Below are 18,412 nucleotides of genomic sequence, written 5' to 3' on the forward strand. Positions count from 1 at the left end.
CCATCATCAGCCAACTCTATGGAACTGACATTTACAGAAAACTATGCAACAAAAGCAGAATATACATTCTTTTCACTGTACATGAGACATTCACCAAGACAAACCATATCCTAGGACATTTAAAAACTTAAGCCAATTTAAAAAAAATGAAGTTACTCAAAATATGTTCTCTGACCATAATATAATTAAATGAGAAATCAGTAACAGAAAGGTAACAGGGAAAAAATTCTCCAAACACTTGGAAACTAACAACATATTTCTAAATAATCCATGGGTAAAGAGTAAGACTCAAGGAAAATTAGACATTTTATTTTTACTCAGTTCAAAATATCAGAATTTATGCAATGTAGCTGAAGCAGTGGTTAAAAGGAAATTTATAGCATTACATGTTTATCTTAAGAAAGAAAGGTATCAAATTAGCATTCTAAGTTTCCACCTTAAGAAACCAGAAAGAGAGTAAAATAAATCCAAGGCAGGCTGGAGGAAAGAAATAACACACAGCAGTAAATCCATGAAATTGAAAACAGAAAAACAACAGATAAGAACCAATTAGGGGCTGGCCCCGTGGCCGAGTGGTTAAGTTCGCCCGCTCCGCTACAGGCGGCCCAGCGTTTCGTTGGTTCAAATCCTGGGCACCGACATGGCACTGCTTATCAAACCACGCTGAGGCAGCGTCCCACATGCCACAACTAGAAGGACCCACAACGAAGAATATACAACTATGTACTGGGGGGCTTCAGGGAGAAAAAGGAAAAAAATAAAATCTTTAAAAAAAAAAAGAACCGATTAAATCAAAAGCTGGTTCTCTGAAAAAGAAAAGATAAACCCCTATACATACAGACAAAGGAAAAAGACGACACAATTACCAACATCAGGAATGAAAGGGGAATATCACTATAAACCCAAGATTAAAAATATAGCAAGGGATACCAAATAATTGCATAAATTCAACAATTTGATGACATCAACAATTCCTTGAAAGCCACAAACTATTAAAATTCACTCAAGAAGAAACAGATAACCTAAATAGTCCCTACCTATTAAAGAAATTGAATTCATAGTTTAAAACATTCTAAAAAACAAAACTCCAGGCCCTTGCAAATTCTGCCAAACATTTAAAGAAGAAATAACACCAACTCATTTTATGGGGTATTACCTTGTATTTTGTATTTTGTACCTTGTATTACCTAGTATTACCAAAACGAGACAAAGGCAGTACAAGAAAGCTACAGACCAATATCATAAACACAGGTGCAAAAATGCTCAAGAAAATATTAGGAAATCAAATACAGCAATATATAAAAAAGAAAACAGTCATACACTGCATAATGACATTTCAACGACAGACCATATATACAACAGTGGTTCCATAAGACAAGTACTATATAGCATAGGTGTGTACTAGGCTATGCCCTCCAGGTTTGTGTAAGTACACTCTATGATACGCACACAACGATGAAATCGCCTGACGACACATTTCTCAGAAACCATCTCCTTGTTAAGCGACATATGACTGTACACCACAACCAAATGGGGCTTACCCTGGGAATGCAAGCTTATTCAATATTAAAAAAAAAATCAATCAATGTAATCCATTATATTAACAGACAAAAGAAGGAAAACCACATAGTCATACCAAATGACAAAGAAAAAACATTTGACAAAATTCAACAACATTCGTGATCTAAACAACACTCTCAGTAAACTATTAAGAGAAGGAAACTTCATCAACCTGATAAAGGGCATTTACAAAAAACCCATAGCTAATTTCATACTTTATGGTGAAAGACTGAATACTTTGCCTCTAAGATCAGGAACAAGATAAGAATATCCATTCTCATCACTCCTAATTGACACAGTACAGAAAGTCCTAGCTAGTGGAATAAAGAAAAAAAAAAAGAATATAAATTGGAAAGGAAGAAATAACACTGTTCCCATTCACAGATAACATGAATATCTATATAGAAAATCCCAAGCAATCTACAAAAAAGCTCCTAGAAGTAATAAGTGAGTTTAGTAAGGTCACAGAATAGAAGGTCAACATATAAAGGTCAATCATATTTCTATATATGAGCAACAAAAAGTTAGAAACAAAAATTTTTTTTAAATACCATTCACAATAGCACCAAGAAAGAAATACCTAGATAAAAGTCTAACAAAATATGTGAAGGATCTGTATACTGAAAACCATACAATGCTGATGAAAGAAATCAAAGACCTAAGTAAATGAAGAAACACACCATGTCCGTGGATTCTAAGACTTGACATATTAAAATACAAACTCTCCCCAAATTGACCTATAGATTGAATGCAATTCCAATAATTCCAGCAGGGTTTCTCGTAGATATAGACAAGATTATTCTAAAATTTATATGAAAAAAAACTAGAATAGACAAAATTTTGAAAAAGAAAGAACAAACTTAAAGGACTGATAATATCCAATTTTAAGACTTACTATAAAGCTACAGTAATCAAGACAGTGTGGTAATAGTGAAGGAACAGACGTATACATCAATGGAAAAGAAGAGAGTCCAGAAATAGACCTACACAAATATGGCCAAGGTACAAAGGCAATTCAGTGGACTAAAAGTAGTCTTTTCAATTAATGGCGTTGGAACAATTGGGTATCCATATGCAAAACAAAAGACAAAATAAAACAAAAAACTTGACCTAACCCTTAAAGCTTATACAATATTCACTTAAAATAGATCATATATCTAAATGTAAAATACAGAACCATAATACTTTTAGAAAAAAACACAGGAGAAAATCTTCATGACCTCTTAGATATGACTCCAAAAGGACAATCTATAAAAGAAAAAAAATGATAAATTTAATTTAATTTTAAAAAGTCCTTTTGCTCTGTTAAGGGAATAAAAAATCAAGCTATAAATCAAGAGAAAACATTTGCAAATCACATAGCCTACAAAAGTCTTATATCCAGAACATATGAAGAACTCTCAAAATTCAACAATAAAACAGACAATCCAACAAAATGTGGAGCAAGATCCAAACAATTCACCAAAGAAGATATACAGACGGCAAATATGCACATGAAAAACCATTCAATATCATTAGTCATTAGGGAAATGCAAAGTAAAACCACAATGAGATACTACTATACATCTATTAGAATGGCTTAGGGCCAGCCCCAGTGGCCTAACAGTTAAGTGTGGGACTCACTGCTTTGATGGCCCAGGTTCAGTTCCTGGGTGCAGACCTATGCCATTCGTCTGGCAGTGGCCATGCTGTGGTGGTAGCTCACATACAAAAAGAGGAAGATTGGCAACAGATGTTTGCACAGGGCAAAACTTCCTCAGCTAAAAAAAAGGGCTTAAAGAACCTCAAATAAACAAAATGCTGATTATACCAAGTGCTGGCAAGGAAATGAAGCAAGCAGAACTCTCACATATTGCTGGTGGGGACACAAAATGGTACAATCACTCTACAAAACAGTCTAGCAGGTTTTTTTTTTTCCTGCTTTTTTCTCCCCAAATTCCCCCCAGCACATAGTTGTGTATTTTCAGTCATGGGTCCTAGCTGTGGCATGTTGGATGCCATCTCAAAATGGCCTGACGAGCAGTGCCATGACCATGCCCAGGATCCGAACCAGTGAAACCCTGGGCCACCCAAGTGGAGAGTGTGAACTTAACCACTCAGCCACAGGGCTGGCCCCATGGCAGTTTTTTATATAATTAAACACACACCACACAATCCAGCAAACCCACTACTAGGTATCTGTCCTACAGAAATAAAAACTTTGTCCATGCAAAAATCCGTACGCAAATCTTTACAGCAGCTTTATTCAAAATCATCAACAGCTGGAAACAATCCAAATGTCCTTCAACAAGTTAATGGATAATACATCCATACAATGGAATATTACTTACCAATAAAAGGTAATGAACTACTGATAGAAACAACATGGATGAACTCCCAATACTGAATTCTCCCAAAGTGCTTTTTAAAATATCAGAGCTTGTGGTAAAGTAAGGGAAACAGTGAGAGGCAGAAATAAGTACAGGGCAGTTCCCTTATCTGAAACCTTTGGGACACTATTTTAGACCTCAGAATTTTGGGAGTTTTTACAGAGGTAACATGCCCTGTTTATATATACCATATTAATACCCCAGCAGCATGTGGGACAATACCCCATAATCAAACACATTCATATTTCTGCAGTAAGTTCGTACCAGCTTAGGTCAAGTTTTGTTTATTTTAAAAATAAATTGTGATAGTCAAAGTTGTCTGGATTTCTGAATTGCAGATAAGGAATTGTGGACCTGTAAGAGCCAGTGCAAATCAAGGTGGGCAAAAGTACAAGACAAGGAGGACATTCACCTGAGAAAAGCCACCAACCCCAAGAGACTTGAAGCTTGCACTTTCAAGGGCAGTTCCCTGGGTCCAAACAGGGTAAAAGATTAGCTCAAAACCACGCCAAAGGCCCTAAGAGTTTAGGGCCTGAAAAACCCAAGACAAAAGTTTAGTTTTAAGTGGTACCAGAACAGTAGTGAAGCTGGCCCCAGATGCATGGCAAAAGCAAATGCAAGTACACTCTGGAATAACCCAATTTAAACAGAATCCTCAAAGGATTCCCACAGATAAAACTCCAAAAACATATGTTCACAGCAAAAAAAACACTAAATTACAAGCTACCAAGACTGTGAATCTGAAGAAACAAATGCTGAATCAGACTGACAAAACCTGTAGATACTGGAATTATCAGATAACGAACATATGTTCAATAAATTTAAAGAAATAAAAAAATGAGCTCAGAAGTGGGATGAAGGGATAAAGGAACAAGAAACTAAAAAGTGACCAGACAAATGTGAATTAAAAAAAAAAGAATTTCTAGAAATGAAAAATTCAATAGCTTTTATTTTTTTCAATAACTGTTAGATTAAAAAAATGTAAAAAATTGATTTGATAGCAGATTAGATCCATTTTAAGAGAGAATCAATGAACTAAAAGATAGATCTGAAGAAATCAATCTGAAAAGGCTACATACTGTATGATTTCAACTATATGACATTCTGGAGAAAGGGGAACTAGGGAAACAGTCAAAGATTAGTGGCTGCCAGGGATTAGCGAGTAGGGAAGAGAGGAATAGGCAGAGCACAGAGGATTTTTAGGGCAGTGAAAATACTTAGTATGATACCATAATGACAGACACATGTCATTACACATTTGTCCAAATCCACACAACGTACACACCAAGAGTGAATCCTAATGTCAACTGTGCACTTTGGGTGATGATGACATGTGCAGGTAGGTTCATCAACTGTAAGAAATGTCCCACTCTGAAGACATTCCATGCACACAGACTGGAAGAATAAACATAGTTAAAATGTCCATTCTACCTAATGCAATCTACAGATTCAACGCCATCCCAATGACATTCTTTACAGAATTAGAACAAAGAATCCTAAAATTCTTATGGGGCAACAAAAGACCCCGAATTGCTAAAGCAATCCTGAGAAAACAGAACACAGCTGGAGGCATCACAATCCCTGACTTCAAAACACACTACAAAGCTACAGTAATCAAAACAGCATGCTACTGATACAAAAACCAGTGCACAGATCAATGGAACAGAATTGAAAGCACAGGAATAAAACCACACATCTATGGACAGCTAACCTTCAACCAAGGAGCTGAGGACCTACAATGGAGAAAAGAAAGTCTTTTCAACAAATGGTGCTGGGAAAACTGGACAGCCACATGTAAAAGAATGAAAATTGACCATTCTTTTTCACCATTCACCAAAATAAACTCAAAATGGATCAAAGACCTAAAGCTGAGACCTGAAACTATAAGGCTTCTAGAAGAAAATGTAGGCAGTACACTCTTTGACATCAGTATTAAAAGGATCTTTTCGGACACCATTTCTTCTCAGACAAGGGAAACAATAGAAAGAATAAACAAATGGGACTTCATCAGATTAAAGAGCTTCTTCAAGGCAAGGGAAAACAGGATTGAAACAAAAAAACAACCCACTAACTGGGAAAAAATATTTGCAAGTAATACATCTGAGAGAGGCTTAATATCCATAATATATAAAGAACTCACACAACTCAACAACAAAAAATCAAATAACCTGATCAAAAAATGGGCAGGAGACGTGAACAGACATTTCTCCAAAGAAGATATACGGATGGCCAATAGGCACATGAAAAGATGTTCATCATTGCTGATCATCAGGGAAATGCAAATCAAAACTACACTAAGATATCATCTTACACCCATTAGAATGACAAAAATAGCTAAAACTAATAGTAACAAATGTTGGAGAGATTGTGGAGAAAAAGGAACCCTCATACACTGCTGGTGGGAATGCAAACTGGTGCAGCCACTGTGGAAAACAGTATGGAGATTCCTCAAAAAATTAAAAATAGAACTACCATACTATCCAGCTATTCCACTACTGGGTATCTATCCAGAGAGCTTGAAGTCAGCAATTCCAAAAGTCCTATGCACCCCAATGTTCATTGCAGCATTATTTACAATCGCCAAGATGTGGAAGCAACCTAAGTGCCCATCAACAGATGACTGGATAAAGAAGATGTGGTATATATATATATATATATATATATATACAATGGACTACTACTCAGCCGTAAAAAAGAACAAAATCGTCCCATTTGCAACAACATGGATGGACCTTGAGGGAATTATGTTAAGTGAAATAAGCCAGATAGAAAAGGACAATCTCTGTATGACTCCACTCATATGAGGACTTTAAGCATGTGGACAAAGAGAACAGATTAGTGGCTACCAGGAGAAAGGGGGATTGGGGGTTGGGCACAAAGGGTGAAGGGTTGCACCACCAACATGACTGAGAGACAATAATATACATCTGAAATTTCACAAGATTGTAACCTATCATTAACTCAATAAAAAATTTTTAAAAAAAAAGAAACGTCCCACTCTGGTGGGGGATGTTGATAAACGAGGGAGGCTGTGCATGTGTGGGGGCAAATGGTATACAGGAAATCTCTGTACTTTCCCCTCAATTTTGCTGTGAACCTTAAACTGCTCTAAAAAATTAAAGTCTTGATAGGAAAACAAAAGAAAAAAGTAAACAAGGAAAAACCAAAAAATAAATTACCTAGCATTTGAGAAACATAGATAAGATGAAAGAGAAAAGGAAAAATATGGAGACTGTCTAATTAGAATTCCAGAAGGTGATAACTGAAAAATTAAAAGAGTGTGTAATTTCCAAATTAATAGAGAAGAAAAAAAGAGGGGCTAAGTTTTGGAAATGCCTGGGCTTTAATTCTAGTTCCCTACTTACTGTATAACCTACAGCAAGTTACTTAATCTTTCTGAGCCATGATTTTCTCCTGTGTAACTGGGATAATGCCTACCTCACAGAGGTGTTGTGACTGTTAAATAAAATCCAAGCATAGCACTTAGCACAGAACTCAATAAACATCACCTGTTGGCAATTACAAAATCATTTTATCTGCAAAGTACAGTAAAATAGTAATAAACTGAAGACGGAGATAAGGATGAAATAAGCCTATCTGGATTATGCCTTGGTTTCAAAATCTATAGAAAGGAAAAGTAGGATGATACTCGGCCCTTCATTTGTTAACTCTGCTAACATCCTTCTTAGAGGATCCGATCACTGTAGATATCCCTTCTGTTCCTTTTTCATATATCAATCCTATTCCAGGGCACTCTTCAAATCCTCTCAAATTTGCAAGTGCAAGTGGAAAAGAAAACTATTCCAATCCTTTTATTCCCTATCTCAAGTTCCACTTCGTAAATTGATTAAAAAAAAAAAACAGGATAGAGAAGAAAATCACATACTTACTTTTCATTAACTTTCCAGATAATTCCTTTAGTGGAGAAGAGGGACTATTTCTGCCAGCTGCTGTAAGTCTGGAGGAGGACTCCTGGGTTTCCATGGAAACTTGATGAGTTCCTGTTCTGGCCATTTCAAGATGGAGAGAATGGGCACTGTCACATTCCTGGGAAAGCAGCAAGTGATTCTGAATGTTGCTAGTTCTGTTATTCAGGTCAATTCCTTCTGATTGCATCATAAGCAACTGGACTGAGCTAGAATCCTCCAATCTCTTTTCAAGAGAGTCGGTTACAAAAGATGCTGTAGTTTCGTGCTTTTTAGATGGAGAGACAGGCTCAGCCAATGAGCTCTGCTTCACTGTGTTCAGACTGTGTGCTCTTATTCGGGACCAAGTTGTAGAGTGAAAACTTTCAGCCTCTAACCAAAATTTAACCAAATGCTCCATTCTCCGAAGTTCCATGAATTGAATGAAATAAGGGAGGACAACAGTGTCATGCAAGACTTGTTCAAGTGTCTTTGAAAGACTTGATTTGGTCTCTTGAGTCTGGTAGTCCAGACAAGATCTGCCTAAAAGAACCAAAAGAATTAGCAGTTCAGTAATAAATAATTTAAGATTGACAGATTAGTTATCTTTAGCATGAGTGGTACCAGAGTTCTTGAATCAAGTGTAATTCCCCAGCAATTTAAATGAATAAAGAAATAGAAATACTATAGTTTTGGTTTCTAAACAAGCAAAGAAACAACTGTCCAAAACTTACTCAAATTATTAAACAGCTGTTTGTTACTCAATTAATCCTCATATCTCTTTTTTGTTTGTTTGAATTTATTATATTATTATTATTATTTTGAGGAAGATTAGCCCTGAACTAACATCTGCCAATCCTCCTCTTTTTTGCTGAGGAATATTGGCCCTGAGCTAACATCCATGCCCATCTTCCTCTGCTTTATGCATGACACGCCTAACACAGCATGGCGTGCCAAGCAGTGCCATGTCCGCACCCAGGACCCAAACTGGCAAACCCCAGGCCGCCAAAGCAGAACGTGTGAACTTAACTGCTGCACTACGGGGCCAGCCTCATTCCTCATATCTCTTTTAATGGCAATTCAGACTATGCAAATTCTTAAGGAAAAAAAAAAATCTTAGGATACTAGTCCTAAAGAAAGAAAAAAGGCCAATAAAAATATGAAAAAGCATTCAACTTCATTAAAAAACCCAGAAAAGCAAATTAATACAAGATAACATTTTTGCCTGTTGAATTGGAAGATTTTTTTCAAAAAACAATAACAAGCACTATCAAGTGCACAGTGAAACAGGCACCACTCTCACCCGCTGATGAGAATGTAAACTGGTAAAGCCGTTCTGGAGGAGCATTGACTAACAGACAGTAAAGCCTTAGTAAGCTGCATGATTTTCAATCCAGTAACTCCACTTCTAGGAATTTATCCTGAGGAAAAATTGTGGATGTGTGGATATAGCTACAAAGATGTTATGAATTCCCAGCATTATTTACAACAGGAATAAGGAGTAGCTCCGGGATTTTATTTTGAAAAATAAAACTAAATTTAGTAAAACTTAATAAAAAGAAGTTATTTTACATTTAATTAAATTTAGGTTATGATTATAACCACAAGCTAATAATTAAAATAAACAAAAAATCAATTTTTTTTACTTTCACAGCACGACATACAGAGGTTTATTTTCATAAAATTAACTGATGTTCGAATCATTTTCTTTTGAAGCACTTCATGTATCACCATCTTTGCTGACAGTCTTATTGTCAATGTTAACTAGTCTATCTTTGTCAACATATCACTTTCACGAACTTCAGAAAGGAAATCCTGATCACTTGCCAAGTCTTAGAATTTTTTTAATTCAACTTTAATTTTGAGATAACGGTAGATTCACATGAGTTGTAAGAAATAATACAGAGAGATCTCTTTACTTAGTGTCCCCCTATGGTAGCATCTTGCAAAACTATAGTACAATGTCATACCAAGACAGTGACACTGATAAAATCCACCAATCTTATTCAGATTTCTCCAGCTTTACTTGTACTCATTTGTGTGTGCATTTAGTTCTATGCAATTTTATTACACATGTAGATTTGTCTAACTACCACCAAGATACAAAACAGTTCCAATGCCACAAGGCTCCCTCATGTGGCCTTATATAACCACCTCCCTGTCTCTAACCTCTGGCAAACACTAATCTGTTCTTTATTTCTATAATTTTATCATTTCAAGAATGTTATACAAATGGAACCATACTGTATGCAACCTTCTGAGACTGGCTTTTGTCTATCAGCATAATTCACTTTAGATTCATGCAAGTTGTTATGCGTATCAATAGTTTGCTCTTCCTAATTGCTGAGCAGTATTTTGTGGTATGGATGTACCAGTTTGTTTAACCATTAACCTAGTGAAAGAAATCCAGTGTTTGGCTTTTAAGCTGCTATGAACATTAGTGTGTAGGAGTTTATGTGAACATAAGTTTCCATTTCGCAGGTATAAATGCCTAATAGTGCAATTGCTGGGTCACATGGTAATTGCATGTTTAGCTTTACAAGAAACTGCCAAACTATTTTCCAGAGTGGTTGTACTATTTCATATTCCTACCAGCAATGTATGAGTATTCCAGTAAAACTTACAATTTTACTCTGTGACCAATATGAATGTTGCTGGCAGTGTATTGCTGAGTGTGCCGCACAAAGACTGACACTCTGGCTTTGAATATACACAAATGTTAAGCAGAGAGATGTCAAAACAGGGAGCAATTTTATTAGATGTCAATTCATTCATGGATTTTTTTCAATTTATAACATGACATGCAATTTTTATAAGAGCAGAAATTCGGGTAAGAAATATTCAGAAAACAAGGATCTCTTGCATATCTTTTCTTTTTTTTTGCATATCTTTTCTTTTTGGAGGGAGAAGGAGGAGTATTTTAACATAACAGGGATCCTACTACATATATCGCTATGTGACCTGCTATTTTCACTTTAACATAGACATAACGTAGACATTTCCACACATCTTCTTCAGACTTTTAAATGGCTACATAGTATTCCAGAGTATGCGTATGGGCATACCACAATTTGACTACTGCTCTATTAATGGATATTTATATGTTCTTCCTAATTTCTTGCTATCACAACCAATACTGCAATGAATAGTCTTATACATATTTGTATATACATCTTTGTACATATATATGAACACATCTGAGGGCTAGATCTTATTTTTTTTTTTTTGAGGAAGATTAGCCCTGAGCTAACATCCACTGCCAGTTCTCTTTTTGCTGAGGAAGACTGGCCCTGAGCTAACATCTGTGCCCATCTTCCTCCATTTTATATGTGGGATGCCTGCCATAGCATGGCATGATAAGCAGTGCATAGGTCTGAGCCCAGGATCCAAACCAGCAAAACTCAGGCTACCAAAGTGGAGTGCACAACTTCACCCCTACACCATGGGGCCAGCCTCCTTATATTTTATTTTTTGATAAATACTTCCAAATTGCCTTCCAAAAAACATCTTCACAAATTCACACTTCCCCTAAATAGGAGTGGCTACTTCTCTACATCTCCATTAAGATTCAAATTATCAAACTTTAAATATTTGCTAATGTGTTAGAACATTAACTCATTATTTTAATTTGCTTTTCACTGAGTATTAGTGAAAAAAGCAACTCTTTCATATATTTAGTGGCCAAATGCATTTCTTCTTCCAGAAATGGCCCATTTTCTATTGGGTGTGCTTTCTATTTTATATTTATAGGAACACAACATAGTGCCACCCATTATACTTACAGCTATTATTTTAGTTTAAATACATTGTTTCCAAAACCCCTTCCAATTATACAGCTCAGTATCCTCTGGCAGGAACTTCACACATAATACTCATATCCTTCCTCCTACTGGAAGTTAACAAAAAGCGACAGTCACTTACCCAGGTCACCAAAATGAGCGGCCTCCATGTGACTTGGCTGCTTCTTAAGTGTTGCTGTCCTGCTACTTGAAAAGGAGTCCATGTTGGCAGAAATGGCATTGATTGCAACATGACTTGGTCCTGCAGCCTCCAGCAAGGCATGGTTTTTAGTGCTTTTTTGCGGGGAATGTACAGATATTGAAGCTGTAATTTTTCAAAAAATTAAACACAATTTGATAGTCTAAAACTGTCCCATAAGAGGGCTTTAAGAGAACCTTAAAAATTATATTTTGTCATACCTCTCTTAAGTAAGTACACTAAACGAAAAATACTTAGGGGAAAGGTAAATTAACTAAGCAGTAGAAAACTAGAAAGACACGCTCTATTATTATTTACAACTCTCAAAATACTGTGCCAAAAATGGAACTTAAAAAAGAGATCTTTCAGAGCCACGTGGATAAGTTTGGTGTACTCTGCTTCGGCGGCCTGGGTTTGGCACCCAGGAGCACACCTACACCACTCGTCAGTGGCCATGCTGTGGTAGCAACCCATATATGAAATAGAGGAAGACCGGCACAGATGTTAGCTCCGGGCAAATCTTCCTCAAGCAAAAAGAGGAAGACTGGCAACTGATGTTAGCTCAGGGCAAATCTTCCTCAGCAAAAATAAAACAGAGAGAGAGATTTTTCTTTGAGAGCTTCTACTGAGGAGAAAGTACCAAAGCTAGGAAACATTCTGAAATGTGGACTCTTTTCAATTCCTTAATCCTTGCTTGCCTAAGAAACAAAACTAAAATTACAGAAGAAAAGCTTGAGGGGAAAAAATTAGAAAAATATTCTTCAGAATTCTTATTTTACTTTTTGAGTAACAAAATTTCACTATCTAATAAACATTTACGACCAAAGTTCAAGCTACTTAAAGATAAAGCACACTTAAAATTCACAAAATACATTTTCCTTAGTACTCTGAAGAAATATTAATATGATCCCTTTGACTTCAGAATAAAGAGGTTAGTTATCAATGTGTTAATAGGAAATAATCACCTTGATATTACAATACTGTCAAAGTAACCCCATGAACTTGTTGCTACAACTGAATTAAAATTCCACCCATCCTTGAGGGTATTATGCTAAGCGAAATAAGTCAGATGGAGAAAGACAAATACAGTATGACTTCACTCATATATGGAAGATAAACACAGAGACATGGAGAACAGACTGGTGGTTACCAGAGGGGAAGGGGGCGGGGGGGAGGGCGAAAGGAGTAAATAACATGCATGTACAATGGTGGATGGCAAGTAGACTTCTGATGGTGAATACAATGCAGTCTATACAGAAGTCAAAACATAGGGCTGTACACCTGAAATTTATATAATGTTATAAACCAATGTGACCTCAAAAATAAAATTCCATCTATCATAGTTATGCCACACAAATATCAAAGACTCTTGGGGCTGGCCCGGTGGCGCAGCAGTTAAGTGCAAACGTTCTGTTTTGGTGGCCTGGGGTTTGCCCATTCGGATCCCAAGTGCGGACATAGCACCACTTTGCATACCATGCTGTGGTAGGCGTCCCATGTATAAAGTAGAGGAAGATGGGCATGGATGTTAGCTCAGGGCCAGTCTTCCTCAGCAAAAAGAGGAGGATTGGCAGCAGTTAGCTCAGGGCTAATCTTCCTCAAAAAAACAAAACAAAACAAAGACTCTTATTAAAGAGTTTTAAGAAGTTTTGGTTAGTACACTGCTATAGCAAGAGGCACGGCACTCAGCATTCCACACTCCATGTAAATACCCTCAGATAACTAACCTTGTACCTACTAGTACCATTTACTTTATTGAGAGGTCAACAGATACAAACTCTCAATCTTAGCCACAGTTCCCAGACACGGAATCTGAGTAACACTAGGTAACATTGCTTATGAAGAAAACACAGTAGTGTAATTCAATCTATTACTCTTCAAGATGTAGTTATAGGATAAAGCAGATAAGAACATGAATGTCCATACCTGTTTTCCAGGTATCTATACTTATTAGTCATTAAACAAGAGTTGGGAGAATTATGCAATTGGAGTTGTCTTCAAACAATTTTTTCAATTTTAGAAGGAAGTCTTGTTTTGTTTTTGTTTTTATTTTCATGATAAATTGAAGGGAGCAAAATCATTTTAGCAAGTTTATAAACAATAATAGCTAGTTTTGTATGGACAACAAACTACAACGAACACTGTCTAAGAACAATGAGACTTTCTAATTCTTTCCTAATTAGACGTGTATGATGATGTAAAAATGCTATTAATTTATTTGTGCAAGGCTTTTCTCTTTAACTTTTTTTTTTTGAGGAAGATGAACCCTGAGCTAACAGCTGCTGCCAATCCTCCTCTTTTTGCTGAGGAAGACTGGCCCTGAGCTAACATCCGTGCCCATCTTCCTCTACTTTATATGTGGGACACCTGCCACAGCATGGCTTGCCAGGCAGTGCCATGTCTGCACCAAGGATCCGAACCGGCGAACCCCGGGCCGCCAAAGCAGAACACGAGCACTTAACCACTGCGCCACCAGGCCGGCCCCCTAATTTCTTTCTTAGAACCAGTAACTGATTTTACATGTCCTTCCTGATGTTCTATCTTCCTTTGGTCCATGGTAGTACACTCTGCTCAATTTCCTCTTCATCTGTTCCTCCCTCTCATTCTTAGTACACATTTATTAAATAAATAAATAATAAATGAGATATGGTCTTCAGACATGACTCCTCTTCCTCCTAAGGTTTTCTGTTCTTTTATTCTTTCTGCTAGAAAGCACATTTATTCTCAAACCTTCAATTAATACTAGAGCAATCTTTTCAAAGTTTGTTTTTTTTAGCTATAAGCTCCCTCTTTTCCCCAAAACATGAGCTTAAGTGGGAGCCTCATATGTCTATAAAATAGCTATCTAAAATCTATAATCGGAATCTAAAATAGATAAAACAAAGTTAACAGTAACTCTAGTTGATGCAAGGGGAAAGTCTCACGGATGCCCTTGAGGTGGACCCTCTCTGCACCAGTTCCTAGCATACACCTCTGTGGAACTGGAACCCAGGTGGAAAACCGCTGATAGCTCAGAACTATCCTTTCATCTGAGCCTCAGTACTATATCCCTAATTATTCACTACTAGCCATTCTCACTTTGACTTTATCATCTCAAGACCAATTTGGCCAAATATCAAACTTACAACATCTTCTTCCAAACTAATTCTCCTTCTCAATTTCCCTGTCTCTGTTCAATCTACCAGTCTCCAAAGCTCAAAATCTTGCATCCATTCTTTTTTACTATATCTGTTTACTCGCCAAGATCAGTTGACTTTACCATTAAAATGTTTAAACATCTACTTATCTGTTTATTTTCAACACCACATGCTTAGTACAGGTCTTTCTGTTTAATAGCAAAAGAACTTCTAGTGTCTCCATCCTGTATAACTCTTCCAGACTAACCTTTCGTAAATACCATTTGTAAAGCACCAATATCTTGCTCAAAAGCCTACAGTGGCTCCCTGTTTTCTCTGTTTCAATTGTCTTTTCTGGTCTTTAAGGCCCTCTACAATCTGATCTCAATCCATCTGTAAAAGTTCCCCTTTACCTGTCTGAAGGCCACTTTCCCCAATATGCACTCAAAGTAAGAGGCTGGGCTGGTAGGGGAAAAAGAAAAAGAATCACCTCTTTCATTCAAATCCTTATTATTATTCAACTTTTTTCTATGAAGTCTTCCCTACACTTCAGAAATCATTTGCTGGCTCCAAATTCCTCTGAACTCCCTGCAATACTTTCACTTGATTTAACAAATTCAACTACATTGAGGTCCCACTCGTTAAAATTAAATAATAGCTACCAAAGTACTACCTACTATGTACTGTACTGGTTTCTCAATGTACATTTTTGGGGTACATTATTTCATTTCTCTCTCACAACAATCTTGCAAAACTAATATTTTCCTCATTTTAGCAATGAGGACACAAACAGAAAAAAGTTAAATACTTTGCCCTAAGTCACTGAGTTAGTAAAGAGTCATTTCAATGAGCAGGATTTCAACAACGGTCTGCTAGACTCTAGAAGATCTCTCTTTTACCTTTGGTTAAAAACTCAGACTAAAATTATTGTGTAGATAAGACAACATATGTAAATGAATATCTCAAAGTACTATGGAAATAATTTCCATTATAATTTTCCCACTCCAATCTTTGTACACTGACATAATGAAGTCAATTAAAACTACAGCAGAGATTACAATCTAAAAAGCACGCTCTATGCTCTAATCTATAAATAAGGACAATATATTGATTCCACTAAAGTACTCTAAATAAATGTTAAGCTAAGGCCATTCATCCAAAGTAAGAGAGAAATGAAAACTGTAATCATCCACACTTGTGCATAAACAACAGAAAACCAAGCCTTACAAGTGGCAGGGCGTTCACTCAGTTATCAGACTGCTCGGTTCAGAGTATTGTTTCTGTTTTTTTAAAGTCAACTAATCGCTTTTAGGAAACAATCAAATGTATGATTAACAAGGAGGATACTGGTTTACTGCAATCACTAGGATAGCCAACAAATGCTTAGTTGCTAGGTGTGGAAGCGTATATAGGTTAAACAGGGAAATAAGTCACAATCATAAATAATCATAAAAGATGGTAGAAATGATTAATGGCAAAAGAAGTGAGAAGATAACAGGATTAAAGAGCTAATAAATGCAAAGCATATTGCTTTTTAATACAATGAAATGCCACTGAACTCACCTTTAACTGACTTGACATCTGAGGTCTTCTCTTGTTCTTTGCCTTTCACTAGAAGATAAAAAAGCATCATGATCAGCTTTTACAGTCAAAAGGATCCATTTTACACACTGTAAAAATCAGACAAGCTTTATTCTATTAGATGAGTACTCAAAGTTCTACAACTATGGACTAACTGCCTTGGAGGGGGGCAGGGCAGGGCAGTTGTCAGGGAATCTTTCTCCAAGGAAGTGATGTGAACAGCATTCAGTGGAGAACAGTGACTGCTTATGGAGAGACAATATCAGAATACCTGAGTTCAAATTCTGGTTCTGCCACTTATTAGCCACGTGATCCTGGACAGGTTACTTTACTTCTCCAGGTCTCAATTTTCTTGGTTTATAAAACTAGGTCAATAAAACTAACACCTACCTAAAAGGGTTTTGGATGAAAAAAATAAATACTTGTAAAGGGCTTAGAAAAGTAACTAGCATGTAATAAATTTAGGATGCTAATATCATCACCATGTACCACCCACTACCAGACACACCGTAAAGAAAAAGACAGAATTCTTTGGTTACGTATCATGTCTTCTTGTATATTTCCCCCAAAGCATCAAACACAAACATTCTAAATTTACCAACATTCTAACCCTCTTAAAAAATTATACAATCTCTCCCCTATTACACAAAACAGTGGAAATTCTATTGCAGATACACTAATAACACAATATCCAAGAAAGGAATGTGTACGGCAGCTTACGCAAGGCGTGAACTCTCATAGGATCTGATATAAGACTATTTTTAACCCTCCTTTCTTTTCTCGTGTATTTTCTTTTTTTTTTTTTTTAAAGATTTTATTTTTTCCTTTTTCTCCCCAAAGCCCCTCCGGTACATAGTTGTATATTCTTCGTTGTGGGTCCTTCTAGTTGTGGTATGTGGGACACTGCCTCAGCGTGGCTTGATGAGCAGTGCCATGTCCGCGCCCAGGATTCCAACCAACGAAACACTGGGCCGCCTGCAGCGGAGCGGGCGAACTTAACCACTTGGCCACGGGGCCAAGCCCTCTTGCGTATTTTCAACACTAAATTTTCTTTAATCTCACCATAAAAAGGCTATCAAAGCAAGAAATCCCAAAACGTGACCATCTCTCTACTTGTGCTCTTAAACATTAAATGTTGAAAGGTTAGTAGCAGGAAATAACTAGCTCTCATAGTATCTCGTAAGTCAATCATCTACAAATATTTGAGTGGCTTGTATGTGCCAGACACTCTCCTGGCTCAAGATAGCAGTCCTGCCTTCAAGACATCTACATGCAAGTACATGGAGACAAACAAGGACAAAAATAAGTAAGATGATTCCAGGTACTGAACACTGCTGTTAGGAAGATAAAGTAAGGAAATACGGTAGGGTGACTGATTTTTGCAGCCCTCCTGAAACCAGGGACCAGATAACCATTAATGAGTATTCTTAAAAGTCATGTAGATAAACAATGTACTATCAGATTCCCACTAGGTTCCTTACAGATAACGTCTCTGACGCTGGGGTCACCATGGTAACAGTTGCTTAAGTTGTTCTTCAGGAAGTGAGAGTCACTCCTTGTCCAGTTCAGGCCAGTTGAGACTACCAACCCATCAACTGGGCCTGCACAAATGTCCAATAGGTGACCCTTTGACATCAGGGGGGCCAAAAACTCTACCCTTAGATGATGCTAACACCACCATTTTGTGAACGTGTCCTATGAAGAGCCATGAAGCTTGACCACACTTGCACAGATCCTAGATTATTTCACTTTTCCTTACCTCCAACCATCTATCCCCACACTTCAGACCACCCTGCCCCTTTATTCCATAAATATCCCTAATCCCCATTTTCGGGGAGGCGGATGTGAGACTCGTTCTCCTGTCTCTTCACTTGGCTGCCTTGTGAATAAACCCTTTCTCTGC

The 18,412-nt window shown here is 36.9% G+C and overlaps 1 protein-coding gene across 2 annotated transcripts in view; it reads right to left on the bottom strand.

Moving 5' to 3' along the window:
* The window catches only part of AKAP10 (A-kinase anchoring protein 10), a 69,746-nt gene that overhangs the window by 41,873 nt on the left and 9,461 nt on the right, over positions 1 to 18,412 (bottom strand). The window contains exons 2-4 of one of the 2 annotated variants that reach the window (XM_014853168.3): positions 16,492 to 16,539; positions 11,756 to 11,938; positions 7,820 to 8,377 (exon numbers count right to left, since the gene is read on the bottom strand). In XM_014853168.3, the coding sequence (XP_014708654.1) occupies positions 7,820 to 8,377; positions 11,756 to 11,938; positions 16,492 to 16,539 (789 nt within the window). The remainder of the gene's footprint in view (positions 1 to 7,819; positions 8,378 to 11,755; positions 11,939 to 16,491; positions 16,540 to 18,412) is intronic. The other variant, XM_070481959.1, reaches the window with a different exon arrangement.

The sequence above is a fragment of the Equus asinus genome, chromosome 13 (genome assembly GCF_041296235.1).
Source record: "Equus asinus isolate D_3611 breed Donkey chromosome 13, EquAss-T2T_v2, whole genome shotgun sequence".
Classification (NCBI taxonomy): domain Eukaryota; kingdom Metazoa; phylum Chordata; class Mammalia; order Perissodactyla; family Equidae; genus Equus; species Equus asinus.